The sequence below is a fragment of the Podarcis pityusensis genome (assembly GCF_964106645.2).
Source record: "Podarcis pityusensis genome assembly, chromosome: 3".
Taxonomy (NCBI): domain Eukaryota; kingdom Metazoa; phylum Chordata; class Lepidosauria; order Squamata; family Lacertidae; genus Podarcis; species Podarcis pityusensis.
In genome coordinates this window covers 61,597,473-61,618,469 of record NC_138026.1, presented here as the reverse complement: position 1 = coordinate 61,618,469, position 20,997 = coordinate 61,597,473, and the positions used below count along the sequence as shown (strand labels likewise).

General features: G+C 41.6%; 1 protein-coding gene across 7 annotated transcripts in view; it reads left to right on the top strand.

Moving 5' to 3' along the window:
• The window catches only part of NHSL1 (NHS like 1), a 148,106-nt gene that overhangs the window by 43,766 nt on the left and 83,343 nt on the right, over positions 1-20,997 (top strand). Inside the window, exon 1 of one of the 7 annotated variants that reach the window (XM_080999476.1) lies at positions 5,648-6,527. The exons of 4 other annotated variants lie outside the window; for them this stretch is intronic. In XM_080999476.1, coding sequence (XP_080855602.1) covers positions 6,326-6,527 — 202 coding nt within the window. In that variant the 5' untranslated portion in view covers positions 5,648-6,325. Of the gene's footprint in view, positions 1-5,647; positions 6,528-20,318; positions 20,461-20,997 lie in introns of those variants that run through there. 2 more of the 7 variants (XM_080999478.1, XM_080999474.1) reach the window with 2 other exon arrangements.

The following is a 20,997-nucleotide window of genomic DNA, read 5'->3' as shown; positions in this document are numbered from 1 at the left end:
AGAAGGCAGCAGAATACGGCCCCAGCCTTAGCAGAGCCCCGCATCCAGCCTGGGTGGCAGGCCCCCCCCCCCCAAGTTCAAGAGACGGAGCTTGAAGACCTCACCAGAGCAGCGATTCCAGAGGCCAGACAGGGGTGCAAAGGTGGGGAGGAGACCTGAAGACCTCCAGGGGTGAAGAACCAAAGAAGCTCTCAAGAAGGGGAGACGACCCCCTCGCCGCCTACCCCAGGAGCCCAGAGAGAGAGAGAGAGGTACCAGAGGAAGGCAGCCCCTTCATGTCCTCCCTGCCGAGTGCTTTGCCTCACAAATGCCTGCGTGTTCCTGTCGCTCTCTCTTCCCTCCAAAGGCGGTGGCCATATGGCGGGTGGGGCCAGAGCGGTGGGTTAAGCAAACACGCTGGGAGGCAGAGGACTGGGCCAAAAAGGAAAGCCAATGGTGGCTGAAGCAGGACAGCAAGCCTCTCTGGCACACACACAGACACACAAAACAAGGTGGGTTACTTGCTATATGTGCAGGAAATTCCGTACATGTCTTAAAATTCTAAAATCCCCCCAGTTGCCATTTTAGATGTCCAATTTCTATACATGTCTGGAATTTTCCAGATATAAGGCAAGCCTAGGTTTACTCAACCATTTTCCCACTTGCTCACAGATGGTTTGGGGGTGGGTTGTACTGCTACATCATCAGTTGTACTGTTTGGATAGCTGCGCTTCTAAGCAGTTTTGTGTCTGAATGTTTTTCTCATGAAGCAGTGTCTGATCAGTCATGAGTTAGACTTGTTTTGGACAACTATTCTCAACTTACAGATACTGTGTAAAAAGCTGTGCCTAGAAACTGGACAAATTCTTTCAGTATTATTTAATGTGGCTGGACTATGTCCCTTAATTGGCTAAGAATGAATTCTGATATCTGAAGAGAAAAGGCTGAGGAAGTGGATTATTTATGAGAACGTATGATCACTATTTTTTAAAGCAGACTGCCTTAGGGAGCAACCGTTTTGAGTCTTTTAATTGTTCAGCAGTTGCTGTGCTGAGTCATCAAGGATGAAATTATAAGGATTGCAGGGATAAAATTAGCATGAGAGCAGTTCCAAAACACAGATAAATCAGTGTCTGCTTTGCTCACTGAACAGAAACTTTTAAAACCTTAAGCTAAAATATGTGGGAAAATATACTTTGTTCATAAAGAAATATTAGAGCTGCCAAGTAAGATACTTGTGACTTTTTTTTACATAAATACAAGGGACAGCATGTATGACAGGAGTGGGGAAAATGTGGCTCTCCAGATGTTGTTGGTCCAGTATTCAGTGTGTCTCCATTCTTCCCAGCCCCGCTGAAAGAGGCGGTCATTAAACTGCTTCTTAAAAAAAAATATCTGGACCTGGCCAATATGGCCAACTATTGCCAGTTCTCAAATCTTCCATTCTTGGGCAAGGTGATTGAGCGGGTGGTTGCTGAACAACTCCAGGCACGCCTGGAGGATGCGGACCATTTGGATCCCTTCCAGTCGGGATTCAGGCCTCATCAAGGGACTGAAACTGCCTTGGTTGTGCTGGTCTATGATCTCTGGCAGGCTAGAGACAAAGGTGAGAGCTTTCTCTTAGTGGCTTTTGATACCATTGATCATGACTTCCTTCTGGAGCTGGGGGCACTGTTATACAATGGTTCCACTCCTTCCTCCTGGGCCGTGTCCAGAAAGTGGTGTTGAGGGATGAGTGTTCAGACCCCTGGGCTGTCACTTGTAGGGTGCCTCAGGCTTCCGTCCTCTCCTCCATGCTTTTTAACATCTACATGAAGCCACTGGGAGAGATCATCAGGGGGTTTGGGCTGGGTGTTCATCAGTATGCAGATGATACCCAGCTCCACCTCTCTTTTAAATCAGAACCAGTGAAGGCGGTGAAGGTCCTGTGTGAGTGTCTGGAGGTGGTTGGAGGATGGATGGTGGCTAACAGGTTGAGGTTGAATCCTGACAAGACAGAAGTACTGTTTTTGGGGGATAGGGGATGGGTGGGTGTGGGGGAACTCCCTGGTTCTGAATAGGGCAACTGTGTCCCTGAAGGACCAGGTATGCAGCCTGGGAGTCATTTTGGACTCACAGGTCAATTCTGTGTCCAGGGCATCTGCCTACCAGCTCCAACTGATACGCAGGCTGAGACCCTACCTGCCCACAGACTGTATTGCCAGAGGGGTGCATGCTCTAGTTAGCTCCCACTTGGACTACTGCAATGTGCTCTACGTGGGTCTACCTTTGAAGGTGACTCGGAAACTGCAATTAATCCAGAATGCGGCAGCTAGACTGGTGACTGGGAGTGGCCGTCGAGACCATATAACACCAGTCCTGAGAGATCTGCATTGGCTCCCAGTACGTTTCCGAGCACAATTCAAAGTGTTGGTGCTGACCTTTAAAGCCCTAAATGGCCTCGGTCCTGTATATCTGAAGGAGCGTATACCTGGCCTAGCTGATGGTATAGTGTGGCCTTGCAAAGTCTGGAGGCATTTCCTCCCCTACTTCCATGGATGGAGTCAGAGACTGACTGGGGAGGGACCTAGTGATTTGTGTTCAGATCATTGGACCTCTCTCCCACCCTCCAAACTTATACTTGCAGTTGTCCCACAGCCATCTCAGAAACCACTGTGGCCAGCTATGGGGAGAAGCCTGAAGGGGTTGGTTAGAGTCCTGGTTGTCTCTCATTCATGTAGCTCTCTGGATTGCTGCCTGAATGATGCTGACTAATATGGACACTGCTGCTGCACAGCTGCTCAGTGGGTGTAGGAAAGCGGTTGGAAGATGGCCAGTGTCCTTCAGTTCCTGGCCTCATATGCCTCTTGTGGCCTGGAAAAGTGCCTGTCCTTCTTCTAGTGCTCCAGAACACCACTTGTACAGCAAGGACTGGGTGTTTATTGCTGGTGTTTTCAAGTGTAGAGAAGTTAGGATGAAGGGGTCCACTGTTTTCAGGCTCAGGTTTTATTCTTCTGGCCTGTTGGACTTCTGGGAAGAGAGTTGGAACTGGAGTGTGAGCATTTCATCATCTAATCTTCCCTTTGTTGTCTTCCCTTTTACTTTCTTTATTGTGATTCTCATGTTAGATACCTCTCACCTTGAGGCAGGAAGTCAGCTGGCCTGGATGTCATGGTGGGAGTTGCGCTTCAGAAGGATACTGGGGACTGTTTTCTGGTCCCAGAACATAGTTCCTTCCCCATCTAGCTGATCTTGTTCACTTGCAAAGAACAGAAATTCACTGTTAAGTATGGAATTTTGTTTCTGCGTATTCCATTTTCTTATATACAGTTTTACAGCCCTGTGTTATATTGTGAAATGGTCAGTTAGAATTCCTAGGGCATAATCTAGTTAAAGTTAAATACTCTTTGGTCTCACTGATTTCAACAGATTTAACATGTGCTTAGCTCTCTCACTGAAATAAATAGGATGTAAAATGCATGACTGGCTGGATTGCACCCTACAGACTGTTGTGATTCCCTCCTCTTGGGACTATTTGTCAGTACAAACAATCTAATGTGGGATAAATCCAGTATTTTTCAGTTTCAATTTGTGTAAATTATATTTGAGAAATAATGAGATGAAACTGACATCTTTCTAGCAAAATAAATTTCATTTAAATTTGAACAGTTTATCTCTTTTCTCTACATCTACCCTAAGTTTTTATTGTAAGAGAAAGTGTTATGAAATAAAATACGTACTACCAGGTACATACTCTGAATTGTAATTTTTGCTTCATGAACAGGGACCGCCATGTAACTGCTGACCTTATCACAATAAATTGAGTTAACCTCCTCTTCCTCAAATAAATATTATGGCAAAATGACATGGTGCTTTAAAATAAACATCACATCATATCATTGCTTTTTGTGTTGCAGAAATGGGAGAATTCTCAGTTGTTAATCCTAATTTTCATGTTCAGTTCTGTTCATTTTATCAAGCTGTGGCATGGAGCCAATATTAGTATTTGGAATATTTGAAGTTTTGATTTCTACCAGAAATTAGGAATTGTGCCTCTGAAATTTGATTGCCACTTAATTTTCCACTTTCTCTAGATTCTTATCCAATAAATTGAAGTCATCTAGAGATTATTATGCTGCAATCCTGTTTACCTGTTAACTCTATTATTTGAAGGAACATTTAGTGTTGTTGTTTAGTCATTTAGTTGTGTCCGACTCTTAGTGACCACCAAAGCACGCGAGCACATTTAGTGTAGTTTTGTTAATTGCATTGCTATATTTATTTGCAGGTTTCAGTCAAATAACTTTATATGCCATGTGCTTTACTTCTAGGGGTGTAGATTTTTTTTTTTAGTGGGGTGTATGTGTTGCCTTCAAAGGGGACAATATAAATACAGCCTATTAAATTATTTACTGAAGACAGTTGGCCAATCCATTGTTCAAGGAGCCAAAGGTCATTTTGGTGTGCCTAGCTGATTCATAGGTAATCTGATACAGTACTTGGCTGTTTGTTTCCCAGGCAGACGATGAACTTTATCCTTCCATTATGAGTCACACAACTGTAACTTTACAGGGGAGAAGGAATTACTTCTGAAAGGTGCTGAAGAATACGTATGCATGCTGAAGTAATGATGTCTCTTGTGAGACAACAATTGCACCATAACCGGTGGCACTTCTTTGCCAGAAATGCGTTTTTTTGTCTTTTGATGTTTTTTGTCGAGTTAGATTGCTTTGTTTTGAATTAAAAACACAGTGCCTGTAGTCCTGGAACTAGTCCTGCACAAGAGGATTAATTATTCTTGGTTTATGTGAATGGAGGGTGGGGTGGGGTTATTGGTTCTGTTCTTGTTTTTATTATGTATTTTGTGTTTTTTATCTTCTATTTTTATGTTGTGAAGCACCCTGAGATCTGTGGATAAAAGGTGGCATACAAATTTAAATAATAATAATGGAGTCAACTAGTGTTGGTTTCTCATGCTTATTAGTATCATGTATTGCGGTTTATGGGGTGTCTTCAAGGAGTTCTTTTTTGAGCTATAGTGCTTTTGTTGACAAAACCCCTAAATATAAATCTGCTAGCTCCATGGGATCACATTCTGAGAAAGTAGTCAAAATGTATTGGATCTTGCAATCCTTGGCTCTTTCATGGGGGGATGGGGGTACATTGGAATTTTGTGTTGTTTTCTCACTCTTTTCATGCAGACTTCCTCCAGCAGTTTCAGGAAAACTGAATACAGTGTGCTATATAGAATTCAGTAGTTAATTTGCTTTCTTATTAAACATTTAATCTAATTTAACAATGGTAATCCTATCTGTGTGCTTCTGTAATGAAAAGTGAAGGTGTTTGAAACATAGAATAAGTGAAATTTGTAATAGGAAAGTATAGGAGAAAAGTCATGTATGTAACTGTATATTGAAAACTTCCTGTTTGTTTGTAGCTCTCGTTCTCACCACCAGTAAAACTAGCAATGTTTTACAGACTTATGTGTAATGTATGCCCATTGTAAAATAAAACATCTCGTACCACTTAAATTTGAGCTTTTTATTGCTCCTTGTATAAGTTGGCTGAGGTGCCCTTGAGTTATCTACCCTGCTCAGAAGTTTGCACTGCTGTTAGCTGTCTGCCACAGAAAGGAGGAGTTTGCTGCTTCTACAGCTGTGCCTTTGGGGGAGAGAGAGAGAGCGCGAGAGCCTATCATATTTCACCCTAATCCTAAGCGATTGCTTTAGCCAGGCAGTCTCTTTTATTGTTAAAGAGAATCCTTCTGAAGATTGTTCCCCAGGCTTTTCATTTAAGGGCAAACAGGATGGACGGACTTAAGAATCAGAATGGCAGTGCCATTTCCTTGCAGAAAAGAGAAAGCCGTTCCAATTTGTATCCTGGTCTAGCAACTTGTTAGCAGCATGTACATCTCCCTGATCCAAGAAGCTGGCTTTTTTTGTTTAAAGAAAATGTGATAGAAGAGAAGGCTGGATTACAAGCATATCGGTGGAGAATGTTACTGAGCAGAGGAGATGGACTTTGGTTGAAACCTGGAAAAAACGGAAAGCTCTGTCCCTCGGTGTTGTGCTTCTACACAATCCTCATCTGAAGGTTGTTTTCAGGGTGCCGTGGTGTTTTTCTTTCTTCCGCTGTGTTTTGTTTGGCAGCTCACAAAGTACTGTAGGCAGAATCAGCCTCCGGGAATTGTACAGGCACAATCGCTGGGTTCTGCGCGCCATGCAGATTTAAACAGTGCATGTGTTTTCTTTAAGTTTAAAGAAACTTGGCTATTTTATATTAGATAAAAAGAAAAAGGAGAAAGCTACGAGGGTGGTTTTGAAAGTTGCATACTCCAGTGGATTTATTTATTTTTTGGGGGCGAGAAATGAAAAAAGAAAGTGCCTCAAAGTCATTCCGGTTGAAACATAATCCAGGATCCCTCTCGCGTGCTGTGAGCTGGATAAACTTCTCTACCTTGTCTAAGCAGACAAAAAGGCTGTTTCGCAGCGATGGTGAACTCACATCTATATGTGGGCAGCAGGTAGAAGAGGATGAGAGCTGGACCTACAGACCCCAGCACAGAAACGGTGATTTTGTTGTTGTTTTCAAATATGCAGTTAATCATTTAATTGTATTATTGCTTATAATCTTTTACTTAATTAAATCCCTTCCCCCTCCTTCCATTTTCCCCACATGCTGCCTTTCATTTGACCTTTTGGTCTCTGTGGCAAGTGTTTCCTCATAGTGTATCCTTCTGCTTTGTAGTATGCTACTCAAAGCCCTCATTCCCACCAATCGGAAACAGTGTTCTCATATCAAGGCTTCTTAACATGGCAGCTGTATTGTGATAACTGTCCAGCCTGTAGCAAGGAGTTGCATAGAGATTTACAACTGTATAAATGAGTTAAAACAAAGCAGAACTATGGTTTTACCAAAGTAATTTATTTTCCATACATTTTTGGAGTGCATGGGGTGGTGGTAGGGGTAGATGGATATGTGTAGAACAGAGATGAACAGAAAGCTTGTGCATGTAAGGGTGGGTGTCATAAAGCAAAAGGCAAAAAGGATTTCCCCCCTTCTCCACCTGTTGTAGGGGCATGAAATGTGCTGCAAGGCGGGAAGAAGGGAATGGGCATGTATATGTTGATAATGGTTATGACATAGCAGTAGTAGCTGCTGATCTGCCTGTATTTTGCTATGCAGATATATCATATATTCTGTGCACTTCTGCAGACAGTGAAATAGACTTTTCACACAGCACGACCCTGCATACTTATCACCAGAAGCACCCAATCATGTTGTATCATACTGTTGTGGTGCACTCAGCTTGTGGGGACTTTATCACCTGATCCTCCTCCTAGTCCCTTCTCAAACCCTAGCTATATACTTCTATCTTACTAATCATATGTATTTTGGAAGTATGCCCGATATTTAATCAGAACCTGGCAGTACAGATGCATGAGGTTCATTGCATGTTGAAGTAATCATTATCCATTTTGGCAGATTTTGAAAGAACATATAATCCAGTGCATTACCAACTAGTCCATCAGACGGTGATGGATTGTCTTCCTGATAGCCTTCTGTGCTTAGCAGGTGATAGTCCTGTTGGATGCAGCTTGTTGACACTTCCATTGGAAATAGTAGACTCCATAAAAAACCAGTGAGCAAATAGCACACCAATGCTCAAAAGTAGGTTTTAAAAGATTGCATTGTGGGTAGTAGTAAGGTATTTTTATAAAGTTTTCGTAAAGAACAACCGTGCTGGATCAGACCAAAAGTCCTTTTTTAAAAGCATCCTGCTCTTGGTGTAGAAAGTGAAAATGGGGGAACATGTTGTTTTGATGCTGCATGTGGTTGTGAAGGGGGCCTCAGGGCAGCAAGAACCTTACCTGGATACTGGATTTGGCTTTGGTAGTGGTGTTTTTTGCTCTTAAGCTTGTTATTGTACTTTTATGGATGGCTAATAGAAGTGCCAGGGATGCGGGTGATGCTGTGGGTTAAACCACAGAGCCTAGGACTTGCCGATCAGAAGGTTGGCGGTTCGAATCCCTGTGACAGGGTGAGCTCCCGTGGCTCAGTCCCAGCTTCTGCCAACCTAGCAGTTTGAAAGCACGTCAAAGTGCAAGTAGATAAATAGGTACCACTCCGGTGGGAAGGTCAATGGCGTTTCCGTGCGCCGCTCTGGTTCTCCAGAAGCGGCTTAGTCATGCTGGCCACATGACCTGGAAGCTGTCTGCAGACAAACGCTGGCTCCCTCAGCTTATAGAGCGAGATGAGTGCCGCAACCCCAGAGTCGGCCACGACTGGACCTAATGGTAAGGGGTTCCTTTACCCTTTAGCTAATAGAAGTGCCAGCAAACTGCACTATTCAATTTCTCAGATGCTTATCCCCTTCTGTGTCCCTATTAGGTACTCTTATGGTCTGTTTTTATTCTGTTTTGTTCCTGTCTTGTTCAACAGATCTGAGTAGGGGTGGGAGAGAGTAAGTTTCCAGTGACAGCTGATAAAGTCAGACCTGAAATTTCAGGCTCTGTGACCCTTGGATGTCACTCTTGTGAGTAAAGGATACTGTGAGGGTTTTTTTTAGTTGGGACGCACCCTTTAATTATGAGTGCTCTCTTCTTAAATACATTCACCGTTAGTCCAACCAAACCTCAATAATCATACACTGAAACTGAATTAGAACATAACAAGCTAATGATGCCTACATTCTTGTCCCTTTATGTGAAGCTAACTACTCAATTAGGTGTGATTATCTACTGAGCTGCCCTGTGCTATGTTTACATTTGGAAGTTGAAAAGCCTTTTAAAGTTTTGGCAGTATGGAGAGGTGTTTGGTTAAACCTCTCAGAACTATGGGGCTCCCAGGGGGAAACTTTCAAGGAGTAAAGTGGCCTGGCAATGTGTATTCTGTGCAGATTAGTCTGCTATAAGTGACTTGCACTGTACCAGGACCAATGTGAAATTCATTGCTACTCCTTGTGAAACCTTTGGATCTTTAGTCAAATCGGGTTAAAAACTGTTGATTATTTTCAACAAAAGACATTAGCAGCTGGCCAATGTAAATAAGGCTGTATTAAGAAAGGAGTTCTTGCTTAAGCATCTTGAGAGTATTTTCATGGCCCACGTTTGGACCAATCACAAGTACCTCTATATAGGAACATTACATGGAGGAAACAATGTTTCATGGACACGTTTGCAAACAGGATCCTAGACTTGTGTCCTGTGCACTGATTCATCAGCAGAAAACTGGAATAGATGACTAATCTTTCTCATCTGCTTTCTCATATGATTCCTTTAAAAGGTCTGTTTGTGAACCCAGAGCATTATGTTACACAAGTTGCCCTAAGGCAAGTCTACCACACTATGGGAAACTCCCAGTGTAACTTCGTTGTAGTCCTGGCTGTAGGAAATTCCCAAGTCAAGCGGAAAAACCTTAGGACTAGAGTTGGTTGAGTAAAGAACAGCAACTCCAGATGAGAATGGCAAGTCTGAGTAAAGCATGCAAAGGTGATGGGAGGTTATTTCTCTTGTGAAAAATAGCCAAAAAAACACCCAACCCATGTGATATAGTGGATTTGGTGCATGGAAACTTGAAAGTTCAAATCCCCACTTGGATAGAAAACCGCAGAACCATAAAACTAATAAGTTGACTGCTTTTCAAGTCTAATTCACTTCAATGTGTTGTTCTGAAAAGGTCTGAAAATAAAATGGAAATATAAGGAAATGCACACATGCTCTTGAAAGAAAGGTACATCTACAAATGTAATTAATCAATCTCTTCCAGTGTTCCTCCCTTTGAAGAGTTCATATATTCTGAACAAGTTCCCCATTCATGGGACTGACTGCTAAGTTGCAAGCTAGTCTTAAAAAATAAATAAAAACTTTGGCATAAATGAAGGATCAACAAACACTTGTCCCTCTTTTTAAAGCACCCCAACACTGATTGTGCACTGATGCTTGGCGTGACAACAATAATAATAATAAAATAGGTACATGCCACCACTTTTAATTTGTAGTGCATTTTTTCAGATTCTATTAAAAATTATACATTTGCTGGGGAAAAAATGTTACATTAGTTTTAGTGCTGATTGAGAGTGAGCAAATTAGTGCATCTGCCCTCTAAGAGTTTCCTATATACAGTATAGAGAAAGCATGGTAGGCAAGGCAGTGTTCGCTTTAATTTTCTCTTGACAATTTTACTGATTTTGGACAGAAAACTGTGGCTTGAATTTAAGTTCAAAAGCACAAAAATGGGAAGAGGGGAGAGAAGGAGACAATTTATTCAAGATTTGCCGAGTACTATGCGGATAAACCCAGATAATAGCTTATTTGCTTGAACACTGCTGCTTCAATACTTCAAAAATTGTATATGGATCTTCTGTAGGCAGTTTACTTTTTTTGTTTTTAATTTTAAAGGGATGGCAAAACAAATGTTCTCATGTGTAATATGTTACACATCGGTATGTTATGTATTGTCCTAGTTAGATTTATGTTCTCTCTTGTTCATTACAATTCCTCTAGCCTTTCTTGCAAGGCCTAGTTTTTCTTTTAATGAGCATTCACACAGTCAGACAGTGGGGCGGGGGGAGGTGGGGGGGTGAACATAGTGCATTGATTTTGATTGCAGCATTATTCTACACTCGACTTATATAAAATAAAGAAGTCCATTGTACAGAGCACAGTAAGGGATGGGAGGAGAGAATCATTTTTTCCCTGTAATTGGACAGCAACTATAAAAGCTTGAATCACTTGTAATAATAGAGACTGCAGTGCATGGCAGATTTTTTTAAAAAAAAATAGGGTTGGTTTTTTTAGTGTGAAGCAGGGGAAGGATAATTAAAAAAGTGGATATGGGTGGGACCAAGTGAGTTTGTGCACTTGATTTTGCTTGTAATATGTCTAAATTATAAGATCTATAACTGAATATTGCCATGGACATGTAAAAGTCTATGGCCTATAGATGTCATACATGACAATCTCTTACATTCATTTTGTCTCGTGCAAATAATATAACTGTACCAGGAAGCCATGGAGAATTGCGGTTTCCATAAAATCTGAGATGTCTGCCTGTGACAGTCTACATACAGTACTCCTTCCTGAAGAGAATCGTTTCTTGACAATTTAGTAAAATTTGACATGGTTTCAAGTGCTGCAGAACTGTGAAAAGGGAGAAATAGGTTGCTGTTGATAGCCATTGAGATGAATCTTTGGGCTAGTGGTGGGGTAGGGAGAGGAGGCTATATCTAAGCTACTTTATGAGGTATGCATTTAGTAAACTGGAAAAAATGGAAACAGGCAAATTTTTGCAGAGCAAAAATAAATACACCATAATGACTTTGCTTCCCTTAATCAAATGTATGTGTAATGAAATCAATCCAACTTGTGTTCTGCGTTAAGCACTGGTTTGAGGCATCTGTTGGCTGCCACCTGCTTTATTTAATACAGGCAACAACCATTTTGCATGGGGGTTGTGTTCCTGAGCCCTGCATGCATCAGCAGAGCGTGTAAAAGCCTGCTCCTCCCAGTTCCACACCCTCCCTGCTCTGTCCTACCCCCATTACGCTCCCTTTCACTGCTGTTTAGAATATTGCTTGTGTTTTAAGACTTCCAGGTACTACAGTGGTACCTTGGGTTACATATGCTTCAGGTTACATATGCTTCAGGTTACAGACTCCGCTAACCCAGAAATAGTACCTCAGGTTAAGAACTTAGCTTCAGGATGAGAACAGAAATCGTGCGGTGGTGGCGCAGCGACAGCAGGAGGCCGTATTAGCTAAAGTGGTACCTCAGGTTAAGAACAGTTTCAGGCTAAGAACGGACCTCCAGAATGAATTAAGTTCTTAACCCGAGGTACCACTGTATATGACTTCAGCTACTGTAATTGCTTAAGAAGGTCTTTATGCAGGAATAAGGAGTAATTGGTTCAAACTGATGAAGAACAGCTTTTATATTCCCAGTTATATATCCCCTTTTATATTATATCTCCAGATGTAAAAGTTTCCTGATATATCTAAACTGGGAATATGTGAGTTAAGCTCTTACTACAGTCCTGGCATGGAAACTGAATCAAACCATGATTTGCATTCCTGACTTGAAGTAGGAGCTTAAGTCGGTTTTCAACTTCAGATGAAATGGAAACTGGGTTAAAAGTGAGAGAAGGGTAAAGGAAAAGAGGAGAGGTGGTTTTAGTCACAGTAGACCCATTGAAATTAACGGACTTAGTCATGCTCATTAATTTCAGTGGGTCTGCTTTGACTAAAATGTTGTTGAATACCCCATCCCCCCCCCCCAGTGCTTGTTTGTGGTCTAGTAAAGTATGGTGTAGTGAACCAAGATCATTGCATCTGAACCACACCTCTAAGTAAGACCGGTAGTTAAAGATTCAGCAGTTCTGTTTGCTTTTCTCAGTGTGCCATTGTTGTCTGGTGAAGGTGATGAGCAGCTGGACTGCTAACTTTGAAGTAAGTCAGTCGAGTACACCCCAATGTTGGGAGGAGAGCTAGGGAGTTTTTGACAGCAGTATGGTGGGGTTCAGGTTGTTTGGTGGAAAACCCTGAAGATGCTTGGCCACATTGGCAACCTTCTACACTGCCCTTTCATTGTCTGAATAGGGAAGATGAGCAGAGGATGGGCACAAGGAAGGTTGGTCACTGCTGCCTGAAAGCACTTGGGGTGCCTTCAGTAAGCATCATCTCAAGCCAGCACACCTACCAGCACACCTACTTCTCTGCCAATTTTCTCCTGGGTAAAAGCCGTGGGGGCAGGAGCTGGTGGTCAAAGAGGAAGGTAGTTAGGCATTTGACAAGTGCTTGTTCAGCAAGGCCAGCCAAAACTTTTGGATCTCTGTACATATCGATAATAAGGTATATAAGTGGATTATAACAACTATTGGAACTCAATTCATATGTGGTTTCTGTCATTAAGTTGTAAATTTAGGGAAGTACATAATGTTGAAAACAGCAGGGATGGGGAACCCCCAGCAGTTATTGGACTCCAGTCCAATCAGCCGCAGCCAATATTCCCAGTGGTCATGGATGATGGGAAATGGAGTCCAGCAACATTTGGAGGGCCACATGCTCCCTCCCCCTGTTTGCAAAACTGTGTAGGGAATAGTTTTCCTTCCCTTATGTGCCCACACCCATCTGATGCAAATTTCAAAACTCAAATCATTTTTAATGCTAGCAATTGCTTAAAATTCCAGAGTAATAAGTACCTGTGGTTTGGTATGCAATGCCATAATCACATGGCTAGTTTGGATAATTATGTTGTATTGACAATAAATGTTAACTTAGACATGCTAAAACTATGGGTTAGGCTTGCGGTGGTTTCAAAGAGTATATTTCAGTCTTGATTTGGACTGTTATCAGCATGTTAAATTTGGAATATGCTTGGAAAAAATATCCTCTCAACTAAATTAGCAGTATTAGTGCTTTCCCCTCATATTTTTAGAAACTGGCATGTCAATACTGTTCTCTCTGTGATTTATTCATACAACTGCTGGAATTGGGCACTGGCATTCCAAGAGTTTTCAGAATTCTAGGAATTGTTTTTTTGTTTTTTTAAAGCTACTTTTAGGTTGTATCTTAGCTGGACATAGTGATTTGTTTTTGTTTGATTCCTTTGAACTTTAAGATTTCTTTCAAAAATGTCACTTAGCAGAATGCTTGAGTATAAAAATTCCTATATAGAAATATTCTGTGTATAGATCTGATTTAACTTGTTCTTAGCTTAAATTGCAGTCATGTTGATCTTAATAAATTTGGGTGTTAGAGCTGCTGTTCTGGGTGTCTATGTGTGTGTGTGTGTGTGTGTGTATATATATATATATATATATATATATGCGCGCGCGCACACACACACACAAACACACACACACAGCTGTCTGCATTTTTGGACTCTCCTTGGGAGTGTAGATAGCTAGCTGGGCAGTCATAATGAGCTCCTTTACTTCAAAAAAAATGTACCGCTATACCACTGAGCATTGGTATGGTTGTTTAATGACTGGATGGCCCAGAGAGACCAATATGAATATTATTAAGCACTAGATATTTAAGAAGAGCATGATAGGCAAGTAATTTTTAAGTGCCTCCATGTTGTATGATTAACTTTGTAATAGCAGTAGATTTCTTGGCTTTTCCAATGTGTGTTTGTGTGGTTCACCATTAGACATGTGATAGATGGAGCACTTCTATTTGCCATACGTTAAAGGATCATGCTTTTAAATTGGCAGGCCTGATTTAATGATTACCAACTTAAATCATGTTCCCCTGCTGGAAGGCAACACGGTCAGGCACAGTAATATACTTTGCCTGATTAGCTGCACCTGCTGACCCATCCCCAGGGCAAAAGAAAGGCCTTTTCCTGCTGGTATAAATCTCAAATGATGATCGCTGTCTCCTTTTCTTCCTTCCCTTGCATTTTTTTGTCTGCTTGCCCTACTCTTTTGGTTTGGCATGTGTCTAAATATAAACGAGGTACCAGTATATGAATGGCTGTGTTTTTTTGTTGTAGTTATGCATTTAGCAGATTTGGTAGATTACTGTCATACTTTTTCTTACACTGTAGTTAAGTGCAGTTAAGTCATGGGAACTACTCATCCATAGTGCCGCCATCTTGCCAGCTTTTCTCTCATCCATCACACCACCGCGTCCAGGCTCTCCCTATTCAGATGTTATGGAGAAATAGAACTCGGTATCATCAGCATACTGATGGCGACTCGTCCCCAAACACCAAACAACCACTTCTGTGGCTTCATAGAGATATTAAATAGCATTGCAGATAAGGTGGTGCTCTGCAGTACCCGGTAACACAGCTGCCAGGGAACTAAAAAGCAGTCTCCCAATGTAACTCTCTGGACATGGTCCTGAAGGTAAAATTGGAACATCTCAGGGCTAGCCTAGTATGATACTATAGTTAATGGTATGAAAATCTGACAAGCAAAATAAGAAACAAGAACAAAGTTGCATTCCCCCTTCCTTGCTCTCTACAGGGGTCATCTCTCATGGTGACCAATCAAACCCAATCCCATGGCCAGGCCTCAATCCAGATTGAAATGGATCTAAATAGTCTGCATCATCCAAGAATGCTTGTAGCTGCCCCAGCACAACCCTCTCCACCACCTTCCCCCAAAATTGAGTGTTTGTGACTGCAATACTTGTTCCAGTCTAAGGGGTCTATGGCCAGTTTCAAGGCAGCAGGGACCCTTACGCAAGGAAGCATTAACCGTGCTCTGGACCCAACCAGTCAACCCTCTGCTAGATTTAGTAAGCCAGGAGAGACTGAGGTCAGAGGGCATGTGATCATATGTATTCCCGCCAGCACCTTATCTACATCATTTCTCAATTTCACTTCAGCCACATAAATTAGCCTAGCACATTGGTTGTCAGTTAGTGGATTGGAACCCATTACTGGGTCACAACTTGACCTACCACAATGCAAATGTATGGTAAAAAAAAGTAGGAAATGAATCCTTTAATGCATGTTTGTGTTAAAGGTAGGCCACAGGGCTGAAACATTAAAGGCTACCACTAGCATGTTTAAAACAGGAAGTCATACAAATCAACGTTTTAAAAAGATTGACAACAGTAGTACTATGACAACTTTAGTTTCACTTCTATAATGTAACAAAATTACGAAGTCCAAAATACAGCATTTCCCTACAAACAGAACATGGGGAAGAAGAAACTATAATTATTCTCTTGTGCCTTCGAACTTGGTTCAAAATTTCACCATATCTACACAAATAGGGAATGCCTTGGGGTGAAACTTACAAACCTGTTTGGAACTGTGAGCTTGCACATACCGTACCTTTCTTGACTTATCACAAACTCTCTGAGGCATTACCCTTTGTACGCCTGATGGCTTTTGTTTGACCTGTTCTTATTTAAAAAGTGGTGGGTAGTGGCAGACCTAGAGGCTACTTGTGGAAAAATGGGGTAAGTTAAAGTTGGATAGGAATAGAGAAGTCCTAATGATAGGTCAGTCGATAGAGCATGAGATTCTTAATCTCAGAACTGTGGGACCTACGTTGGGTGAAAGATTCCTGCATTGCACGGCTTGGACTAGATTATCCTCGTGGTCCTTTTCAACTCTACAATTCTATGATTTTACTACCACATCCCAAAATAAAGACACATCTATGCATATCACTACTTTATTTATTGCCGTCCCTTTACCCTAAGGTCCCAGGTCGCATCCTCACCATACTGTTAAAACACATTTGAGACAGATGGCTTTCCTCAAAGAATCCTAGGTAGTGAAGTTTACCTATCACAGGAGTACAGTCCCAACACCCTTAACAAACTACAGTTCCCAGGATTCTTTTGGGGAAAGTCATGTGCTTTAAATGTAAGATGTAGATGTGGCCACAGTCTTTTGGACGGAAATCTACTGTATCTTTCTACCATATCTTTGTTCAGAACTATATAATAATATGGAAACATTCAGGTTTCACTTTCAGAAAGCTGTAGACAAAGAGAATGTTATTGTTGTGATGTAGCCATAATTGTGGTATGGCCACCCAGAATACTAAACCATGTTTCCTTGTCATTTGCACCTAGTGGAACTTCCCAGATACAGTGCACATAACTCACAAAGAACACCCAAGCAACTCAGGAAAGCCTGGGCTTATCAGCTGCCAACATGTTCTGTTCTCTGGGACATCCAATCAGAAGCCGGGATGGCTTCTGTAATTCCAGGATGTCCCGGTCAAATCAGGACTGTTGATGGGTATGCCATAATAGTAGGTAGTGGATGAATTTCTTCAGCGCATGGAGATAAGACATCATGAACTCTTCAACTACTGCAAATCAAGCTGGTCACAAAAGCAACCCCACTGTTCACACTAGTGTAAAAGAGCTGGCCTCTTTTTTGAAGAAGGGCTTCTTCGGTCATTTCTAAAATGTTTTTAAATACGTATACTAGTCCTATAAACTTCATGTATGCATACCTGTATTATAGAAAACAACAACACTAAAACCCACAGTTTTAGCTGTTGATGGTGATAGATAATTGCAGGTCATGTTGAGCATGTTACCAAGGCAATTTTTATCCTAATTTTTCATCCTTGCAAAAAATCTTACTCTCTTTTGTTCAGTTTTTATTATGTTACATTTTATCCTCTAAACATTCACTGTCATTTCACTTATGGATGGCTACTTAAAGATTTGTACTGGTCTTCACAGCTTCAACCCAGCTTATTGTCTCCTAGGAACATCATTAATGTGTTGTTTATTTTTCTCTTCCAGGTAATTAATGAACACATTTTTAAAAGACTGGACTTAGCCAACTCCAATGGCTCTGATCCAAATGCTTATTCCAACACTGTGTGTTGGTGCATGTGCAAACTGTAATGTTTTGGACAACTTCCCAGTGAAGTAGCATAGCAAATAATCTGCACTTTTCCTGTCTGTTTGAACAGCATTAAACTCACAAGAAAGTATTATTATTTTAGTAGCCCTTCACATATCACAGCAAATAGTCCCCATTACAGCACTAACCCATGATCACATCTCTGAAACCCATATATTTTCCTGTGTCCTATCTGCTGTCACAGTCCCAAGGTCCACATGACTGTAACTACTTCCACACCCCCTCTTCTGACACCACTGGTTTCAGCCAACCTCTGAGTAGCTGAGAGGGACAGGGGAACTGCATTCATGACCATAGAGTCTGCTCCAGAGTCTTCTGTTGGAAACTGATGCTTCTGCAGATGGAGCATAGAAAGAAGGGTTGTCGCAAGAGGATTTTCCTGGTATGTCCTCAGACACAACCTTTGAATGTTGTGTTGAAATCTTCCTCCTTTCTTTGGTTCACCAAGCTTCTGGAGTGGCCTTGTGAGATGGTGTACTTGTTTTTCTCAGTGAATATCTCAATTTGGAAAAAACGCCTTTTGATTTCCCCTAATAAAACAATTTGTGCTTTTACATGCATGTGCACTTTCTAGTTACATAGAAGGCCATTTTGTGGGAGTTTTCACAGGGCTGCCAACTCCTGAAGTTTTGTTTGTGAGGAAAGTATGATTCCCACAAGATTTGGATAGCTTTAAAATAGTATTACACTAACTCATGGAGGATAAGGCTATGTTTTCACGTTCACTGTTGGAGGCAATATGCCTCTATATACCAGTTGTTGGGACTCGCAAGTGGAGAAGAGTGTTGTTGCCGGCTTTGGAAAGGCATGTGGCCTTGGAAAATTCCATGCTCAAAACACCTAATAATGTAATTGTTTTATTCCTTATGTTAAACACTTTGAAGGTGTTGGTTTTTTCATCCTCAAGCAGTATGAAAAGTTATCATTACGATTTTTTTTCCGTTGTGTTTCTAAACTTTAGTTATAACAACATGGACATTCTGAGGTATATGGTAGTATCATAGAAACTGCTCATATATACACTGTATTACTCATTAGTATTATGTTGTATAGTGCTTCTTTTGGGGCAGAGATGGGAGACAATGAATGAGACTGGGAATGGGCTTTAGTAGGTAAAAATGGGGAGAGAGGTAGGCAGGCAGTAGGCAGAGGAAAATTTAATTATCCTTTCCCACCTGAAATCATACCCATTGCCTCATGTTGCACAACTTTTCATAGAAACATAGAATTATAGAGTTGAAAGTGATACCGAGGTTTATCTAGTCCAGGTATAGGGAAACTCAGGCCTCCAGATGTTTTGGGACTACAATTCCCACCATCCCTGACCACTGGTCCTGTTAGCTAGGGATGATGGGAGTTGTAGTCCCAAAACATCTGGAGGCCTGAGTTTCCCTATGCCTGATCGAGTCCAACCCCTGCAATGCAGGAATCTCAACTAGAACTCATCAAGTGGTTGGCCATCCAACCTCTGCTTAAAAATCTCCAATGAAGGAGAGTCCGCCACATACTGTAGGCATCCATTTCACTATTGAACAGTTCTTGCTGCCAGAAAGTTCTTCCTGATTTATAGTCAGAATCTCCTTCTTGTAACTTGAAGCCATTGGTTCGGGTCCAAGCCTCCAGAACAGGAGAAAGCCAGTTTGCTCCATCTTCCATGTGACCCTTGATCATCTTGGTTGCCCTCCTCTGCACACATTCCAGCCTGTCAATATCATTCTTAAATTGTGCTCCCCAGAACTTGACACAGGACTCGAAGTGTGGTCTGACCAAGGCAGAATAGAGCGGGACTGTTATTTCTCTTGACAGGGACACTATACTTTCGCTGAATAGCTTTCACTTTTTTTGCTGCTGCATCACACTGTTGACTCTTATTAAGCTTGTGGTCTATTAAGACCCCTAGTTCCTTTTTGCATGTCCTGGCAATCCATTGGCAATCCAGGTGTTCACCTTCTTATATTTGTGCAGCTGATTCTTCCTGACTATGTGCAGAATCTTACATTTGTCCCTATTGAAATGCATTTTGTTAGTTTTGGCACCGTTTTCTAATCTGTTAAGGTCATCTTGAATCCCAATTCTATCTTCATCATTGGCTACCCCCCCCCCCCCCAGTTTGGTGTCATTTGCATGCCCTCAATTCCTTCATCCAAGTCCTTATAAAGGTGTTGAACAACAATAGGCCCACTTGACTGTTGCACCCCACTTGCCACTTTTTTCCAGGATGACAAGGAACCGCTAGTGAGCATGAAAAGAAGGCTCTACCGCTATTTTGTGTAGTTTCAACTTTACTCAGAGAACAAAATGGCTCTTCTGTCTTTTTTTAAAAGAAGTACAAAAAAGTCAACGAAACATCCCAAATCCAGTTCAAGGCATAATCAACAATATGCAAAAACAGTAGGCTAACCCAGGACAAACAGTGATTTTTAAAGTGTGCTTAAGTTCCTGTTTGGGCTGTGCCTAGTTCTAGTATTTTCACAGGACACCTTAGGTTTGCAGGAAACCATTGGTGACATTCAAGTGTAATAACAATCGGCTCTTGATTGTTTGTTTTCCTTACTTGCACCATAAGTCTCTCTTTGTGTGCGCGCACATGCATACAATATGAAAACTAGCCAAATAAAGCACTTCAAAAGTAACACATTCCAGAGCAATTACAAAAAAAAAAAAAGAAAAAAAAAAAAGAGCCAGAACTTGCAATTCATAGGAAACTGCTGAGGTAGATTAAGGGTGATTTATTTTTCATGATGCTGACCAGTAGATGAATATGAGCTGTTTTCAGTGCGAATGTGCTGACAAGGGAGATAAAACAAATGTATTTAGGTTTGTACTGTGCTAGGCGTGGTTGAAGAGGCACAGTTGTCTTTCTCTCCCTTCTTAAATAGAGGGGCTGGGTCCCCCCCCCCCTTTTTCTTTTTTGGAATGAGAGGAGGTGGGAGATGGGGAGGTTCCACAGTGTTGTTTAGAAATCGGTGGGTTGGGCAGCAGCTTCCTATAGCAGCAGGAGTTGGCTCGCTGCCATGCTTCTCGGCTGTGCGCTTGAATGGGGCGGACTGGGGAACAGCTGTACCTAGCACTGGTGCACTGCACTCTGTGCAGACAGGACCCTTTCACTTCCCTCCATGGAACAGTCCTAGGATGTTTTGCCTGAAAGGTAAGGGGACTTTTTGGAAGTTATGCGACTCTCCTGTATAGCTGTTGCTGTTTCTCCCCCCCACCCCCGCCCCCCGCAATCACAGGCTAGCAGCCCTCTTTTACAACTCTCAGAAGTTTATGAGAAGTTTAATCTTTAGTCTTGTTCTTGAGTCAGAGGGCAGTACAGATCTACATAACCCTTTGTGCTTTATTAGCAGGGAGAAGACTCATTCCTGCTTGGAATCCTTCGAATGCTATGTGTAATCCTTCCCCATACAAAAGAGCAAGCTTGCTCTGTAGGTTTCAATTTGCTGAGCCTACCAAGCATTTGAAAAAGCATTGTCTGTGTTGTAGGAACTTTAGGAACAATTTATTGGATGAAGCATGTGCACTGACCATGCTAGTTAATAGGATCTGTCAGACAATACCTTCATTTAATTATTTTCAAAACAGTATGAGGTCTAATGAATGCCTGGAGAGAATGGTGAAATTTTTTGTCATTATATAAATGCAAAACCAAACTATGCCAGTTATTTCTTTTCAGGGTGCATGTTGA